Source organism: Heterodontus francisci, chromosome 9 (genome assembly GCF_036365525.1).
Source record: "Heterodontus francisci isolate sHetFra1 chromosome 9, sHetFra1.hap1, whole genome shotgun sequence".
NCBI lineage: Eukaryota > Metazoa > Chordata > Chondrichthyes > Heterodontiformes > Heterodontidae > Heterodontus > Heterodontus francisci.
Window position 1 is genome coordinate 10,461,995 of NC_090379.1, and position 19,043 is coordinate 10,481,037.

General features: G+C 43.5%; 1 protein-coding gene across 1 annotated transcript in view; it reads left to right on the plus strand.

The window, feature by feature from the left end:
- Positions 1-19,043, plus strand: part of LOC137373307 (leucine-rich repeat-containing protein 74A) — a 75,001-nt gene that overhangs the window by 40,353 nt on the left and 15,605 nt on the right. The window contains exons 9-10 of the mRNA XM_068038129.1: positions 3,011-3,106; positions 8,321-8,464. Coding sequence (XP_067894230.1) covers positions 3,011-3,106; positions 8,321-8,464 — 240 coding nt within the window. The remainder of the gene's footprint in view (positions 1-3,010; positions 3,107-8,320; positions 8,465-19,043) is intronic.

A 19,043-nucleotide genomic window follows, 5' to 3' on the forward strand; every position in this document is an offset into this window, starting at 1 on the left:
GTTGTAGGGTACAGAGGGACATAGATAGGCTACAGAGCTGGGCTGAGAGATGGCAAATGGAGTTTAATGCGGAAAAGTGTGAGGTGATTCACTTTGGAAGGAGTAACAGGAATGCAGAGTACTGGGCTAATGGGAAGATTCTTGGTAGTGTAGATGAACAGAGAGATCTTGGTGTCCAGGTACATAAATCCCTGAAGGTTGCTACCCAGGTTAATAGGGCTGTTAAGAAGACATATGGTGTGTTAGCTTTTATTAGTAGGGGGATCGAGTTTCGGAGCCACAAGGTCATGCTGCAGCTGTACAAAACTCTGGTGAGACCGCACCTGGAGTATTGCGTGCAGTTCTGGTCACCGCATTATAGGAAGGATGTGGAAGCTTTGGAAAGGGTGCAGAGGAGATTTACTAGGATGTTGCCTGGTATGGAGGGAAGGTCTTACAAGGAAAGGCTGAGGGACTTGAGGTTGTTTTCGTTGGAGAGAAGAAGGAGGAGAGGTGACTTAATAGAGACATATAAGATAATCAGAGGGTTAGATAGGGTGGATAGTGAGAGTCTTTTTCCTTGGGTGGTGATGGCAAACACGAGGGGACATAGCTTTAAGTTGAGGGGTGATAGATATAGGACAGATGTTAGAGGTAGTTTCTTTACTCAGAGAGTAGTAGGGGCGTGGAACGCCCTGCCTGCAACAGTAGTAGACTCGCCAACTTTAAGGGCATTTAAGTGGTCATTGGATAGACATATGGATGAAAATGGAATAGTGTAGGTCAGATGGTTTCACAGGTCGGCGCAACATCGAGGGCCGAAGGGCCTGTACTGCGCTGTAATGTTCTAATTCTAATATAAATGATTTAGGCTCGAGAATCGGGAGTACAGTATCAACATTTTCAGACGACACCAAATCGGGGCATATAGTTAATACAGAGGAGAACTGCAACAAAATACAAGATGTTAATAAACTTGCAGAATTGGCATGTAAATGGCAAATTAATTTCAATATAGATAAGTATAAGGCGGTGCATTTTGGTTGGAGGAATAAGGAGGCTACCCACTCCTTGAAACATACTCGTCTAAATGGGGAAGAGGAGCAAAACGATTTTGGGTCCAAATACACAAATCCTTAAAAGTAGTCATGCAGTTTGACAAAGCCATAAAAAGTGCAAACAAAACACTGGAGTTCATTTCTAGGGGAACAGAATTCAAAATCATAGAAGTTAAACTTATTGAGAACCATGGTGTACTGTGGTCATATTAGAAAAAGGATGTAAAAGCACTGGAGAAAGTACAAAAGGATTTACAAGAATGATACTAGAACTGAGAGGGTACAGGAATAACTGAACAAGCTATCGCTCTTTCGTCTAGAAAATTAACTGAGAGATGGCCTGATAGAGATCTTTAAAATCATGAAGAGGTTTGATAGGGGAGACATAGAAATGTTTTTACTTGTGGGAGAGTCAATAGATATAAGATAATCACCAGTAAATCAAAATAAGAGCTCCTGAAAGGACATCACCATTGTGATGAAAACCCTACATGTCAAATGGAACGTTGCCTGAGACTTTTACTGGAAATTGTTATAAATAACTTTTAAAACTGAACAGCTAGTTCAAAAAAAGACAGAGGCGCAAGGGGAGAGCCAACTGTGCAACAGCCCCAACAAACAAATTTCTCTGCAGCACCTGTGGAAGAGCCTGTCACTCCAGAATTGGCCTTTATAGCCACTCCAGGCGCTGCTTCACAAACCACTGACCACCTCCAGGCGCGTATCCATTGTCTCTCGAGATAAGGAGGCCCAAAAGAAAAGTAGCCTGGATGGCCAAGCACAATTTGCATGTGAAAAAAACCAAAGGATTAGGTTGGAGACAGATGTAATTAACTCAGCCTAGCCAGAACAGTAGAATAAAAGCAAAATACTGCAGATGCTGGAAATCTGAAATAAAAACAAGAAATGCTGGAACCACTCAGCAGGTTTGGCAGCATCTGTGGAAAGAGAAGCAGGGTTAACGTTTCAGGTCAGTGACCCTTCTTCGGAACATGGAATGCTCTCTGATTCACTTATCTGAGATAGCCTTGTCAATGGTAGTCGTCAAAAGCCATCGACACCCATGGACTTTGAAACAGCCAACCACCACCACCCCCCACCCCCACCCCCCGCGCCCCCCCCCCCACCAAGTATGTGTGGGCAGCCTGAGGGGAGAGCCTTGAATTTCAGAGATCATTCCAGAAGATTCTCATTCAAACTCAAAGAGGTGGTCCTATCATGTGACTGTTGTGCCACTCTGGAGATTTGTGAGTGGTGACTCAGAAGGCAGACTGTAACTGAAATCCAGCAAGGGAACATCTTTCTCCTCTCTCCCTCTCTCCAGTAAAGTCCCAGAGAAGCCTCAGCTGCAACTGCCAAGCCTCAAACTTATAGCCCAACACAGCCAGCAACTAGGGGACATGGACAAAGCCCCTCTTCTGCATGCTGGAACCTGAGAAGCAAGCACGTGGCCCAGTGATGACTTCAGGACGACAATTTCAACTAAGAACGCTGGAATTGAGATTCAGTATTTAAATTCCATTTATGACAGACTCTACTCCAACCTCCCAACTTTGTTTTTCCCCCTGTAATCTATTTGTGTGTATGTGCATCTCTCGTATCAATGTGAGCGTGGATGCATCGCGTATTTTAGTAATTTTAACTGGTTGAGAATGATAAAGAGAATAAACTTACATCTTTCATGTCTAAACTCAAGAAAACCTGTCTGATTGGTTCATTTCCAATTATATTAGAGGAACAGGAGCAAGTGTTCACTGAGGTGGTAAGTTAAATCACTGTGTTAAAAAGATAAACCATGCTGTGGCCAAACCAGAGAGGAGGTGAAAGGGGAGCCTGAGACCCCTTCCTCACCTGGTCGTAACACCATCTATCAACCCCACCTTGTTTGTTTTCATGTAAATATAAGTGTGCAGTAGCCTGAGAAGCCAGGGTCATGTAGCCAACATCTGATTGATCCTACTTTCCTGCTTCAGCTGTCCAACAATCCTATAACAGTGGAGGGTGCCGTTCGTCTTTTAGAGGTCATGCGGAAGAATGAAAAAACAAACTTGGAAAAGATCAAAATCAAAGTAAGTCTCATCCTTTATTTAGAATCATAGAAAAGTTACAGCACAAAAGGAGGCCATTCAGCCCATCATGCCTGCGCCGGCTGAAAAATCTATCTGCCCAATCTAATCCCACCTTCCAGCATCTGGTCCGTAGCCTTGCAGGTTACAGCACTTCAGGGGCATGTTCAGGTGCCCTTTAAAAGAGTTGAGGGTTTCTGCCTCCACCACCGATCCAGGCAGTGAATTCCAGACACCCACCACCCTCTGGTTGAAAAGGTTTTTCCTCATGTCCCCTCTAATCCTTCTAGCAATCACCTTAAATCTGTGCCCCCTGGTAATTGACCTCTCCGCTAGGGGAAATAGGTCCTTCCTGCCTATCTAGGCACCTCATAATTTTGTACACCTCAATTAAGTCACCCTCAGCCTCTTCTGGTCTAAGAAAAACAACCCTAGATGTAGCCACCATCTGATTGATCCTACTTTCCTGCTTCAGCTGTCCAACAATCCTATAACAGTGGAGGGTGCCGTTCGTCTTTTAGAGGTCATTCCTCTTGGCTGCAACTTTCGAGCCCATGTAAATCTCCTCTGTACACTCTCCAGAGCAATTATGTCATAGAGAGATACAGCAATGAAACAGGCCCTTCGGCCCACCAAGTCTGTGCTAACCAACAACCACCCATTTATATTAATCCTACATTAATCCCATATTCCCTACCACATCCCCATCATTCTCCTACCACCTACCTACACAAGGGGCAATTTACAATAGCCAATTTACTTCAAGTCTTTGGCTGTGGGAGGAAACCAGAGCACCCAGTGGAAACCAAACGTGGTCACAGGGAGAACTTACAAACTCCACACAGGCAGTACCCAGGACTGAACCCAGGTCACTGGAGGTGAGGCTGCAGTGCTAACCACTGTGCCACTGTAATGTGGTGACCAGCTGTGGCCTAACCAGCATTTTATATAGCTCCAGTATTACATCCCTGCTTTTGTATTCTATACCTCAGCCAATAAAAGAAAGCATTCCATATGCCTTCTTAACCACTCTATTTGCCTTTCCCGCCACCTTCAGGGACCTGTGGACATGCACTTCAAGGTCTCTCACTTCTTCTATCCCTTTCAATATCCTCCCTTTTATTGTGTATTCCCTCGCTTTGTTTTCCCTCCCCAAATGCTTTACCTTACACTTCTCTGGATTGAATTCCATTTGCCACTTTTCTGCCCACTCAACCAAACCACTGATATCATTCTGGAGTCTACAGCTATCCTCTTCAATATCAACTACACGGTCAATTTTTGTGTCATCAGCAAATTTCCAATCATGCCTCCCACATTTCAGTTCAAATCATTAATATATACAACAAACAGCAAGGGTCCCAACACTGAGTCCTGTGGGACGCCACAGGAAACCGCTTTCCATTCACAAAAACATTGGTCAACCATTATCCTTTGTTTCCTGTCACTAAGTCAATTTTGGATCCAACTTGTCACATTCCCCTGTATCCCATGGGCTTTCATTTTTCTGACCAGTCTGCCATGTGGGACCTTGTCAAATGCCTTACTAAAATCCATGTAGACCACATCCACTGTACTACCCTCATAAATCCTCCTTGTTATTTCCTCAAAAAATTCAAGTAAGACACAACCCTCTCTTAACAAATCCATGCTGACTATCCCGGATTAATCTGTGTCTTTCTAAGTGGCAGTTTATCCTATCTCTCAGAATTGATTCTAATAATTTATCCACCCCCAAGGTCAGACTGACCAGCCTGTAATTATTTGGCCTATGCCTCGCACCCTTTTTAAACAATGGTGCAATGTTCACAGACCTCCAATCCTCTGGTACCTTGCCTGTATCTAGTGAGGATTTGAAGATGATTTTTTTTTCCAAAATATACTTTATTCATAAAAATCTGTAAAAATTACATTGCCAAACAGTTTCAAAAAATACAAACATTGCAAGGGAGATCAGTTTCCTTCAATACTATCATGAGTTTCTTCACAACCCTTCCATTTCACAATTGTCATGCCAATTACAGTTTTACATTTACAGCAAATGAAAATATTAACGATACAGTTCGAGGGGTTTCCCATGGATCCAGCCCCTCAGTTCAGCTTGGTGGGGGGACCTTACACTGTGGTCTTTCCCCATCGAGGATTTGAAGATGATCTTCAGCACATCCACTATTTCCTCCCTGGCTTCCTTTAACAACCTGGGTACAATCCATCAGGCCCGGGTGATTTGTCCGCTTTCAAGGATGTCAGACCCTCTAGTACTTCCTCTCTCATTATGCTTATTGTATCTAACATTTCACACTCCTTCTCTTTTACTACAATGCCTGCATCATCCCTCTCCTTTGTGAAGAAAGAGACAAGAAACTCATTAAGAACCCTGACCACATCTTCTGAATCCATGCATAAGTTCCCTTATTCATCTCTGATAGGCTCTACTTTTTCCTTAGTTATCCTCTTGCTCTTAATGTACTGATAAAACACCTTTGGGTTTTCCTTGATTTTACCTGCCAATAATTTTTCCTGTTTTACTTCACCTATTTGTATGATTTGGGAGGTATTGAATAAATAATAGCTGTAATATGAAAGATGGTTCACATACTAAGGGGGTGGATTTTTCCTGTTCCTGCCCTGGCACTTTGGATCGCCTGCGAATAGAGGAAAATCTGTCAGGGGAGGAGTGCACTCTGTAAGGGAACCCGATCGATGTTCAGTGGAAGGTAACGTCACACAGATTAAGCAGTAAGAATATATAACATAAATGGCTCTAGGCTACAGGAAACAACAGGAGAACAATCTTGGGGGCATTGGTGCAGTGTGCGACAACAATGAGGAAAAGCTAATCAATCAATCAAATCATGGAGTATGTAATGATAGGGATACAGCATTAATTCCAGGATTGTGGAAATATTTAGTCTACAATGTCTGCATCATCCCTCTCCTTTGTGAAGACAGAAGTAGAACAGGGTTGTCCAACCTTTTCACATGGCAGGTCACATTACAATTTTTGTCTTAAATAGTGGACTGGTGAGACAATTTCAGAAAGATAAAGGTATTAAAAATTGATCTTACTATTAAACAAAACAGCAACAAATTTGCATTTTTGTGAAGGGGCTTTAAATGAGAAGATTAATTTATTGACTTACTTTCTTGTCACTATGTTGGACACTGACTTAGTGAGATACCCGGTTTTTTTTTGCTTGCAGAAGTAGTCAATGTTTGCCCCTACACTTGGTGTAGTGATGTGGAGTATTCCGGATAGATGTCCATCTGTCAGGAGTGATCTTGATCACTCTCTCTCCCTGTCCCCCCTCCCTGTGTTCTCCCCCTCCCTGTGTCGTCCTCACTTACTGTATCCCCCTCTTTCTCTCTCTCCTCCCCTCTTTCTCTGTATGTCCCCCCCCCCCAGTTCCTCTCTTTGTTCCCCCCTCTCTCTCATGCTGGTCCCACCCTCTCTCTCTCTCTGAGCCCATCTCTCTCCATCTGTTCCTCATCTCTCTCTGTCCCCCCTCCCTTCTGTCTCTGTCTCCTCTCTCTCTCTGTCTCCTCTCTCACTCTCTGTCGCCTCTCTCTCTCCCTCCATCCTCTCTCTCTCTCTCTCTCTCTGTCCCACCCTCTATCTGTCCCACCCTGTATTTCTGTCCCACCCTCTCTCGCTGACCCCACTCTCTGTCTGCCCCCTTCTTGCTCTCTCTCTGCAATCTCTCTATGTCCCCCTTCCCTGTTCCCCCTCTCACTCTTTCTGACAGCTGCAGAGAGCAGGAACTCAGCATAGCAGCTTTGGTCAGTTTTTAAAAATCACGTCAGTTTTACAGCTGACATGTGCTGACATCGGAAACAGTGGTTTCTGAGCTTTGGACAGATTTGGCAGGTTCTGACTTTTTTTTAAGGAGAAACGATAGAGATAAGAAAGAGGGAGGTGGGTTTTAGTGGGGGAGAAGTGTTATGATAAACCTGTTGAATTATCTTGAGACTCATGTTCTAGATAGTTGTATGCCTGAGATGATTGTCGATTTCTCTCTTGATTGAAGGTTCTTTTGAAGATAGTGGGTCACTTCCAGCTCTCTCTGCTATATAATGTAGATGTCAGATTTTTTCAATAGAGCATTTGCTTTTCTGGCTTGCTGTTACAAGTAGCTTCACCTTCTGGGTCAGTCTCTCTCTCTCTCTCTGGCTGTCTTTGTTCTAAGGCAAAACTGTGTTACCTCTCACCTCCTATTAGGAGACACTCTGGTTTCTTTCCATGGTGATCACACAATGACACAGGACGTGGCTACTTCACACCTCCTTTGTTTTAGAAGACATTCAACTCAGGATTTTTTTAGGATAGGTGTAAAATGGGCTTCATTTTCACCTTTTGCCTTTGGAGATTTGTCCTTTGTCTTTGTCAGACTGTTTGGATACACAAAAGGCCAAACCCCCTTTTCTTCAGCAGCCATTTTGGACGATTGTTCACTTTTTAAAGTAAATGTACATTATTAAAGACAAAGTTTGTTGTTTCATAACTCTTCAGAGTTCATCTGTGAATGTTGCATCATCGTACTTCCGATGTGTGTGACAACTTACATTAATGATTTGGACTTTGGAGTCAAAAACACAATTTCTAAATTTGCAGAGGACACAAAATTAGGGTGGGGGGGGGGGGGGTTTAGTTAACACTGAGGAGGACTGCAACTAATTACAGGAAGACATTAATAAATTTTCAGAATGGGCAAATAATTGGCAAATGCTATTCAACACAGATAAATGTGAGGTAGTACATTTTGGTAGAAAAAATAGGGAGGACACATTACTTCGAAGGTGCAAGTCTAGGTGGTTAGGAGGAACAAAGGGATCTTGGAGTACAAATATATCAATCACTAAAAGTTGCGCCACAGGTTAGCAAGGCCATAAAAAAGCAAACCAAATAATCGGCTTTATTTCGATAGGGATAGAATTGAAAAGTAGGAAAGTTATTGCTGAACTTGCATCGAACCTTGGTTAGACCACACTTAAAGATGGGAAGAGGCTTGAGTAGAGCATAAATGTTGGCATGGACTGGTTGGATTGAATGGTCTGTTTCTGTGCCGTACATCCTATGTAATCCTATATAAGTCATCTAAGATATGAAGAGAGTCAATACATTCAGAATGGTAAAAACTCAAAGCCAAAGAAACATAGCATATGGCTTTTGGAGGTATATGTGGCCAGTGAGTTACTGTCTGAATTCATTGTTTGCAGAATGTACTGGTGAATGAAAGCTTCATGGAGTTGCTAAAGAACATTACTCATGATCATCCACAGTTTCAGATTGAAACTAGTGGAGTTGGAGGATCCACTGCTAGGAGCCGACCGCGTCGACTTGATCCAATGAAAGTGATCCAGGTAAAAAGAGCTTATGAATGTAGACTGTTATTAAAGTAGGTCCTATGAATGTAATCCTAATGTTTAAAAAAATTCCATATACTTATACCAACTTTCACATCCTCACAATGTGCTTCACATCCAATAAGTTCTGAAGTGTACTCACTGTTGTTTTGTAGGCAAACATGGCAGCCAATTTGTGCCCAACAAATTGCAATGAGCAGTTAACCTGTTTTGGTGGTGTTGGCTAAGGAATGAATGCTGGTCAGTATGTTAGGAGAATCCTTGCATTTCTTCAAAACAAAGTGCAACTGGATCTTTAACATCACTGAAATAGGCAGATGGGGCATTGGTTTAATGTCTCATTTGAAGAACAACACCTCCAAATGTGCAGCATTCCCTTAGTACTGCCTGGAGGAGTAGCAGCCTAGATGATGTGCTCAAATTGTGGATTGGGGCTCGAACCGGCAATCTTCTAATTCATGAGAGTGTCCTACCACTGAGCTGAGCTGATATTTTAGGTAAAAGCAAAATACTGCGGATGCTGGAAATCTGAAACAAAAACAAGAAATGCTAGATTCACTCAGCAGGTCTGGCAGCATCTGTGGAAAGAGAAGCAGAGTTAACGTTTCGGGTCAGTGACCCTTCTTCGGAGTTCCGAAGAAGGGTCACTGACCCGAAACGTTAACTCTGCTTCTCTTTCCACAGATGCTGCCAGACCTGCTGATATTTTAGGTGGTATGAATGAACCCATTGGCTCTAGATCATATAACAATAACAACTTTCATTATATAGCACCTTTAAAGTAGCAAACACATCCTATTGCACTGTGTAGAAGCATTATCAAATACAAATTTAACACTGAGCCACATAAGGAGATATTAGGACAGATGACCAAAAGCTTCAGCATCTTAAAGATGGAGGAGAACGAGGCAGAGAGATTTAGGGATGGAAATCCAGAGTTTAGGGCCTATGCAGCTGAAGGCATGACCACCAATGGTGGGGCAATGGAAAGTAGGGGAGCTTAAGAGGCCAGAATTGGAGAAGCTCAGAGATAAAGGCCTGTTAAGGCTGGATGAGTGTTACAGAGATATTGAGGGGTGAGGCCATGGAGAAATTTGAAAATAAATGAGAATTTTAACTTTGAGACATTGCTGGATCAGGGAACAATGTCGGTAATAAATGACATATAATGACACTGGTCATAATAGCTAATTCTAGACGTCACCTTGATACCCACAGAGACAGCAGTGCGGACCAAGGGCTGTGGCTAAAGGTCCTCATGCAGTAGATGATAGAGCTGCCCTCTTTGATGATGGGGACTCCTCCTATACACATCCACACATATAATTAGGTAGAGAGGCAGAGAAACATAGGAAGGGAATTCCAGAGCTATGGGCCAAAGCAGCTGAAGGAACTGTTGCCAATGGTGGAGTGATTAAAATTGGGGTGCGCAAAAGGCTAGAATTAGAGGGGGTTGATTTTGTGGTGGAAAACAGGCACTATGCCTCCTATTCTAGTAACATTTGTAAATCCCCTTAGCTCTAAATTAAAATCACTGATGCACCAACCCTCCCTTGACCTCATTCTCACCAAAGTGATCACCCAACATTCCTGCTGGTCCAATGCTAACTGACATTATAAATAGTTCCTTCTCCTTGGCTATGGTTCACTTTCATCATCACCAACAATAATTTGCATTTATATTGCACCATTAGCTTAATAAAATGTCCCAAGGTGCTTCATAGAAGCATCACCAAAATATGTTGCCAAGCCACTAAGGACTTATTAGGACAGATGATTAAAAGCTTAGTCAAAGAGGTTGTAGGTGTTATAGTCTGGAAAGCCAGCTGCTGAAGGATAGTACTGGAGCCAATCTCTACTCAGTCTTACATTTATTTCCATTACAATCATACACCTCCCAACTCAACTGCACCACAATTTCAGTAAGTGACCTTTATATATGCTCAAGTGAAACCCCAGTTAATGTTCACTACTTGCATACAATTAAACACAATAATACACTGAAGGCACTGGATACTGCAAAGGCTATAGGTCATGACAACAACCTGGCTGTATTACTGAAGACTTAGATTGCAGAATTAGCCCCTAACCAAGCTGTTCCAGTACAGCTACCAGAACACTGACAATATCTACCTATGTGGAAAATTGCCCACAAAAAGCAGGACAAATCCAAACCGACAAATTACCACCCCATCAGTCTACTCTCAATCATCGGCAAAGTGATGTAAGGTATCATCAACAGTGCTATCAAGCAGCATTTAAATAGCAATAACTTGCTCAGCAAAGCTTAGTTTGTGTTCTGCCAGGGCTACTTGGTTCCTGACCTCATTGCAGCTTTGGTCCAAACTCAAGATATCAGGTGAGAGTGATTGCCCTGGATATCAAGGCAGCATTTGACCGAATGTAGCATCAAGGAATGTTGGCCAAATTGAAGTCAATAGGAATCAGAGGGAAAACTCTCCACTGGTTGGAGTCATACCTAGCACAAAGAAAGACGGTTGTGGTTGTTGGAAGCCAATCATCTCAGCCCCAGAACATTGCTGTAGAAGTTTCTCAGGATAGTGTCCTAGGCCCAACCACCTTCAGCTGCTTCATCAATGACTTTCCCTCCATTATAAGGTCACAAGTCGGGATGTTCGCTGATGATTGTACTATGTTCAGTACTATTCACAACTCCTCAGATATTGAAGCAGTCTATGTCCATATGCAGCAAGACCTAAACAACATTCAGGCTTGGGCTGATAAGTGGCAAGTAACATTTGTGCCACACAAGTGCTAGGCAATGACCACCTCAACAAGATGGCATTACCATCACTAAATCCTCCACTATCAACATCCTGGGTGTTACCATTGACCAGAAACTGAACCAGACCAAACACATAAATACTGTGGCTACAGGAGCAGGTCAGAGGCTGGGAATTCTGCAGTGACTAGCTCATCTCCTGACTCCCCAAAGCCTGTCCACCATCTACAAGGCATAAATCAGGAGTGTGATGGAATGCTCGCCATTTGCCTGGACGGGTGCGCAATCCAGGACAAAGCAGCCCACTTGAGCAGCACCTCATCCACCACCTTAAACAGTCACTCCCTCCACTATTGACGCACAGTGGCAGTATCGTGTACCATATACAAGATGCACTGCAGCAACTTACTATGCATCCTTCAGCAGCACCTTCCAATCTCACAACCTCTTCCACCTAGAAGGACAAGGGCAGCAGACGCTTGGGAACACCACCTTCTGCAAGTTCCCCTCCAAGGCACACACCATCCTGACTACTGTTAGGGGGCCTATAAACTACTCCCACCAGTGACTTATTTCCTTTGTTATTTCTTATCTCTACCCAAATTGATTCTCCATCTTGATCTTCCAAGCCAAGCTCATTTCTCACCATGGTACTGATCTCAACCTTTATTAATAGAGCTACCCACCTCCTTTCCCTTTCCTCCTATCCTTTCAAAATGCCAAAAACCCTTGAATATTTAGTTCCCAGTCTTGGTCACCTTGCAACCACATCTCTGTAATGGCTATCATACCCATTTATTTCTGTTTGCACTATCAATTCATCCATTTTGTTTCAAATACTGCATGCATTCAGATAAAAAGCTTTTAATTCTGTCTTTTTTCCAATTTTTCCTGTGACCTATTTGCTGGTGCACTCTTATGTTTGTAGGCTCTGTCCCTTCCTGTCACACTCTCGTTATCATTACCCATATTGCCACCCTGCACTATTGCCTTGTCCTTTCAAAGAACAAAGAACAGTACAGCACAGGAACAGGCCATTCGGCCCACCAAGCCTGCGCTGATCTTGATGCCTGCCTAAACTGAAACCTTCTGCACTTCCGGGGACTGTGTCCCTCTATTCCCATCCTATTCATGTATTTGTCAAGATGCCTCTTAAACGTCGCTATCGTACCTGCTTCCACCACCTCCCCCGACAGCAAGTTCCAGGCACTCACCACCCTCTGTGTAAAGAACTTGCCTCGCACATCCCCTCATTTCTCATTAACATTCTAAATCTCCCATCACCTGAACCCTGCCCCCCACCAATTATTCAGATAAAGTCCTCTCTACCGCCCTAGTTATACGATTCGCCATAACACTGGTCCCAGCATATTCAGGTGAAGGCCATCTCAACGGTACAGCTCCCACTTTCTCCAGTATTGGTGTCAGTGCCCCATGAATCAAAACCCATTTCTCCCACACCAATCTTTGAGTCATGCATTCAACTCTCTGATCTTATTTATCCTATGCCAATTTGTTCCTGGCTCAGGTTGTAATCCAGAGATTATTACCTTTGTGGTTCTGCTTTTCAATTTAGCCCCTAAATGCTCATACTCCCTCAGCAGAACCTCTTTCTATGACATTGGTAAGCGCGTGGACCACGATAACTGGATCCTTTCCCTCCCACTACAAGTTCTACTCTAGCCCGAAGCAGATGTCCTTAACCCTGACATCGGACAGCATTACAGCCTTCAGGAGTCACGCTCTCAGCCAACTATACTGTCCCCTACTACCTCTACATTCCTTTTTACTCCCCCTACTTGAATGGCCCCCTGCACCCAGATGCTGTGGTCAGTTTGCTCATCCTCCCTGCAGTCCCTGCTCTCATCCACACAAGCTACAATTACAAGTGCATCATAGCTATTACAGAAACATGGCTTAAGGAGGAACAGAAATAATAGCTCAACATTCCTGGTTGCAGGGTTTTCAGACATGATAGGGAGGGGGATAAGAAAGGACAGGGAGTGGCAATTTTGGTCAAACTGTTACAGCTGTGAGAAGGGATGATATGTTGGAAGGTTCATCAAATGAAACCATTTGGATTGAGCGAAGGAACAGAAAAAAGGGCATTCACACTGCTGGGAGTGTACTATAGACTCCCAAACAGTCAGAGGGAGATAGAAGAGCAGATATGTAGGCAGTAATAGTAGGGGATTTAACTGGGATAGTTCTAGTGTGAAAGGAATTGAGGGAGCAGAATTCTTGAGGTGCATACAGGAGAACTTTTTGCCCAGTATGTAGCAAGTCCAACAAGAGAGGGCACAGTTTTAGACTTAGTTTTAGAAAATAAACATGGGCAGGTGGAAGGAGCAGCAGTGGGAGAGCATTTTGGTGGTAGTGATCATAATTCAGTCAGTTTTAACATAATTATGGAAAAGGACAGAGATAGAACAGGAGTTAGAATTCTCAATTGGGGCAAAGCCAATTTTACTAACCTGAGGAGTGATTTAGCAAAAGTGGAGTGGAAACAGCTACTTGAAGGTAAATCAGTGTCAGAACAGTGGGAGGCATTCAAAGGGGAAATTCAAGGGGTTCGGGGTAAAACATGGTCCCATAAAGAAAAAGGGTGAGGCAGCCAAATCTAGAGCCCTATGGATGTCAATGAGCCTACAGAAAAGGAAAATTTATGTCCTATACCGAGAACTCAATACTACAGAAAGCCTAGAAAGTGGAGGGGCGAAATCAAAAAGGAAATTAGGAAAGCAAAGGGAGGGCATGAAAGAATATTGGCAAGCAAAATCAAGGTGAACCCAAAGATGTTTTATCAATACAATAAGAGTAAGAGGATAACTAAGGTCCATAAAAGACCAAAAAGGTAACCTATGTGTAGAAGCGGAAGATATTGGTATGGTTCTTAATGAATACTTTGCTTACGTCTTCGCAAAAGAGGGGGATGATGCAGCTATTGTAGTTAAGGAGGAAAAGTGCGAAGTATTGGATGTGATAATGTTACGACCGACCGCTCCAGTCAAAGCCCCCAATCAAAATATACAATTCTGATTGTGGTGGGAGAAACACACTGTTAATTCAATCTCGTCCCTCCACAGTTCGCCTAACACATTGTCTTAAATTTCCCAAATTAAAGAAAAACCCAGCCAAATTATGCCATCTATTAACCCCTGAATGAGGCTAACCAAATCAGGTGTCTTTAAATCAACAAATTAACTGTTTAATTAGAAAAACTAAGTTCTTAAACACTACGAATATATAAACAACACTTAAAATAGAAAAATTAAGAGTCCTTGCAAGTTTACGCTCCTGCCGAAGGTGAAAAAAATTCCAAGGTTGCTTGAAGTCCACAGAGCCATCCGATGGGGAGAAAAAAAGGTTCTTCAACTGCAGAACAGTCCGTAGTCTAATTGCAGCAGTAAGCGATGCTTTCCTTCTCCAGCGATGACCACAGTAGATCAACAATTCGCAACTACTTTCAATAGAATCAATCTGGTTTTAGAATTTTTGAGGGATGAAAGATTGCCACAGTCTAACTTCCCTTCCTTCAATTTAAATTATCAGAGATCTCTGTTTTTGGCTTGACTTTTTTAGAATTTTGAGAGAATAATAAATAAACAGACTAAATTCTCTTCCTTCAGTTGAAATGGGCTGAGAGCTCTTCTTTCAGGTACTAACACTTGGCTGTCTGTTTGTGTCCCCTGTTAGAACAGGCTGTTTGCACTATAAGTCAGTTCAAAATTAAACTGTAACAAAAGTATCTCTCGATGCTCAGTCCAAGTGGCAGTATCCAAGGCAACGAAAATGCACCCTTTGAATCACAGTCTCTGAATGGCTGCATCCAAGGCAACGAGTATGCATTCTTTGACTCAGTCTTTAGAGCTTGCTGCCTTAAAGCAGTACGGCTCTTTTTCCAGTCTTAAAGGCACACTGCATTCTTCCCGGGAAAAAAAAACTACAGGATCATAACAATAAACATAAGGAGAGAGGAAGTATTAATGGGATTAGCATCCTTGAAAGTTGATAAATCACCAGGGCAAGAAGAAATGTATCCTAGGCTGTTAAAAGAAGCAAGAGAGGAAATAGCAGAGAGTCTGACCATTATTTTCCAGTCCTCACTGGATACAGGTGTGGTACTGGAAGATTGGAGAATTGTTAACGTTGTACCTCTGGTTAAAAAGGGAGCAAAGGATAGACTGAATAATTACAGGCCAGTCAGTCTAACCTCAGTAGTGGGCAAATTATTGGAATCTATTCTGAGAGACAGGATAAGCTATCACTTAGAAAGGCACAAGTTAATCAAGGATAGTCAGCATAGATTTGTTAAGGGAAGATCTTGTTTAACCAACTTGATCAATTTTTTTAAAGAAGTAGATAGATGAGGGTAATGCAGTTGATGTGGTCTACATGGATTTTAGCAAGGCTTTTGACAAGGTCCCACACGGCAGACTGGTTAAAAAAATAAAATCCCATGGGATCCAGGGAAATGCAGCAAGGTGGATCCAAAATTGGCTCAGTGGCAGGAAACAAAGAGCAATTGTTGACGGCTGTTTTAGCGACTGGAGGGCTATTTCCAGTGGCATTCCGCAGGACTCAGGACATTTGGACGTAAATGTAGGGGGCATGATCAAGAAGCTTGCGGATGACACAAAGATTGGCCATGTGGTAGATAGCGAGGAGAACAGTTGTAGGCTGCAGGAAGGTATTGATAGTCTGGTCAGATGGGCAGAAAAGTGGCAAATGGAATTCAACTTGGAGAAGTGTGAGGTGATGCATTTGGGGAGTTCAAACAAGGCAAAGGAATACACGATTAATGAGAAAATACAGAGAAGTGTAGAGGAAGTAAGAGACCTTCGAGTGAATGTCCACAGATCCCTGAAGGTAGCAGGACAGGTTGATAAGGTGGTTAAGAAGACATATGGAATCCTTTCCATTATCAGCCGAGGTATAGAATACAAAAACAGGGAGGTTATGCTGGAACTGATTAACTCATTGGTTAGATCACAACTTGAGTACTGTGTGCAGTTCTGGTCACCTCATACAGAAAGGATGTAATTGCACTAAAGAGGTACAGAGGAGATTTATGAGGATGTTGCCAGGACTGGAAAAATGCAGCTATGAGGAAAGATTGGATAGGTTGGGGTTGTTCTCCTTGGAACAGAGAAGGCTGAGGGGAGATCTGATTGAAATGGTCAAAATTTTGAGGGGCCTGGATAGAGTGTCGGTGAAGGGCCTGTTCACCTTAGCAGAGAGGTCAGAACAATTAGAGGGGAGTTGAGGAAAAACTTTTTCACCCAGCGGGTGGTGGGGATCTGGAACTCATTGCCTGAAAGGGTAATTGAGGCAGAAACTCTCAACTCAGGTGGTTGAGACTCCTTCAAAAGGAGTCTGGATATGCACCTCAAGTGCTGTAAGCTACAGGGCTATGGACCAAATGCTGGAAGGTGGGATCAGAATAGGTGGATCGTTTTTCAGCCAGCAGAGACATGATAGGCCAAGTGGCCTCTTTCTGTGCCTTAAACCTTCTATAAAGTGCAAGGGCTGAGGTTCCCCCATTGCTACCTTCTGGATCCCCACACCTGTCTCAGTTGTAGTCACACTCTCCTGTCCTTGAGAATGGACCATATCTAAAGTACCTAGCCTAAGGGGTGTGACTGCCTCCTGGAACAAAGTCTCCAGGTAACTTTCCCCCTCTATGATGCATCACAGTGTCTGAATCAACTCAGAGCTGAAGTTCCTCAAGCTGCAGACACTTACTGCAAATGTGGTTGCAGCAGTTCACACTGGTGTCCACCAGCTCCCACATTCTACAGCTGAAACACATTTTTTTTTATTATTCATTCATGGGATGTGGGCGTCGCTGGCTTGACCAGCATTTATTGCCCATCCTTAATTGCCCTTGAGAAGGTGGTGGTGAGCTGCCTTCTTGAACCACTGCAGTCCATGTGGGGTAGGTACACCCACAGTGCTATGAGGAAGAGAGTTCCAGGATTTTGACCCAGCGACAGCGAAGGAATGGAGATATAGCTCCAAGTCAGGATGGTGTGTGACTTGGAGGGGAACTTGCAGGTGGTGGGATTCTCATGCATTTGTTGCCCTTATCCTTCTAGTTGGTAGAGGTCATGGGTTTTGAAGGTGCTGTCTCAGGAGCCTTGGTGTGTTGCTGCAGTGCATCTTGTAGATGGTACACACTGCCGCCACAGCGCGTCGGTGGAGGGAGTGAATGTTTGTGGATGGGGTGCCAATCAAGTGGGCTGCTTTGTCCTGGATGGTGTTGAGCTTCTTGAGTGTGGTTGGAGCTGCACCCATCCAGGCAAGTGGAGAGTATTCCATCACACACCTGAATTGTGCCTTGTAGATGGTGGACAGGCTTTGGGGAGTCAGGAGACGAGTTACTCGCCGCAGGATTCCCAGCCTCTGACATGCTCCTGTAGCCATGGTATTTATATGGCTACTCTAGTTCAGTTTCTGGTCAATGGTAGCCCCTAGGATGTTGATAGTGGGGGATTCAACGATGGTAATGCCATTGAATGTCAAGGGGAGATGGTTAGATTCTCTCTTGTTGGACATGGTCATTGCCTGGCACTTGTGTGGTGCAAATGTTACTTGCCACTTATCAGCCCAAGCCTGGGTATTGTCCAGGTCTTGCTGCATTTCTACATAGACTGCTTCAGTATCTGAGGAGTTGCGAATGGCGCTGAACATTGTGCAATCATCAGCGAACATCCCCACTTCTGACCTTATGATTGAAGGAAGGTCATTGATGAAGCAGCTGAAGATGGTTGGGCATAGGACACTGCCCTGAGGAACTCCTTCAGTGATGTCCTGAAGCTCAGATGATTGACCTCCAACAACCACAAACATCCTCCTTTGCGCTAGGTATGACTCCAACCAGCGGAGAGTTTTCCCCCTGATTCCCATTGACTTCAGTTTTGCTCGGGCTCTTTGATGCCATACTCGGTCAAATGCTGCCTTGATGCCAAGGGCAGTCACCATCACCTCACCTCTTGAGTTCAGCTCTTTTGTCCATGTTTGAACCAAGGCTGTAATGAGGTCAGGAGTTGAGTGGCCCTGGCAGAAACCAAACTGAGCGTCACTGAGCAGGTTATTGCTAAGCAAGTGCTGCCTAATGGCACTGTTGATGACACCTTCCATCCCTTCAGTCGTTGCTTGATATCACGCAGAGTGAATCGAATTGGCTGAAGTCTGGCATCTGTGATGCTGGGGACTTCAGCAGCAGGCCGAGATGGATCATCAACTCGGCACTTCTGGCTGAAGATTGTTGCAAATGCTTCAGCCTTATCTTTCGCACTGATGCTTTCGCATTACCTGTCCTGTTATTTCTATTGTGTTTTATTTAATTAATTAGGTTTCAAGTTTATAAATATTAAGTTATATTAAGTAGTTTAACTAGTTAAGCTACAAATTTAATACAATAATTATATCTCCCCAGTTCCATTTTAAACTAATGCCACAGTTTAGAAAGGAAATAAAACCTTAAAACTCACCAACCAATCACCTACCTGCTCCCTAATTAATGCCTTTGGACTTCAGCTCTCAGGATCTCCAGCTCCCCCTCTTGGATCACTGCTTGTTTTGTAAAAGATCAGCACCAAATTCCCGAGTTAAGCACTCTGTCGCACAAGATTCAGTTTAGCGAACTTCGTACGACTTTCTCCTATCACTATTGCTTCTCTGTCTTTCCTTCTCCCCCTCCACATACAGCTGAACTACCCATGGTGCCATTACATGACTCTGACTGTATGCCCCAGAGGAACCATCACCTTCATCGGTACCCAGAACTGAATATTGGTTAGAGAGCAAGATTCCCTCAAGGACTCCTGT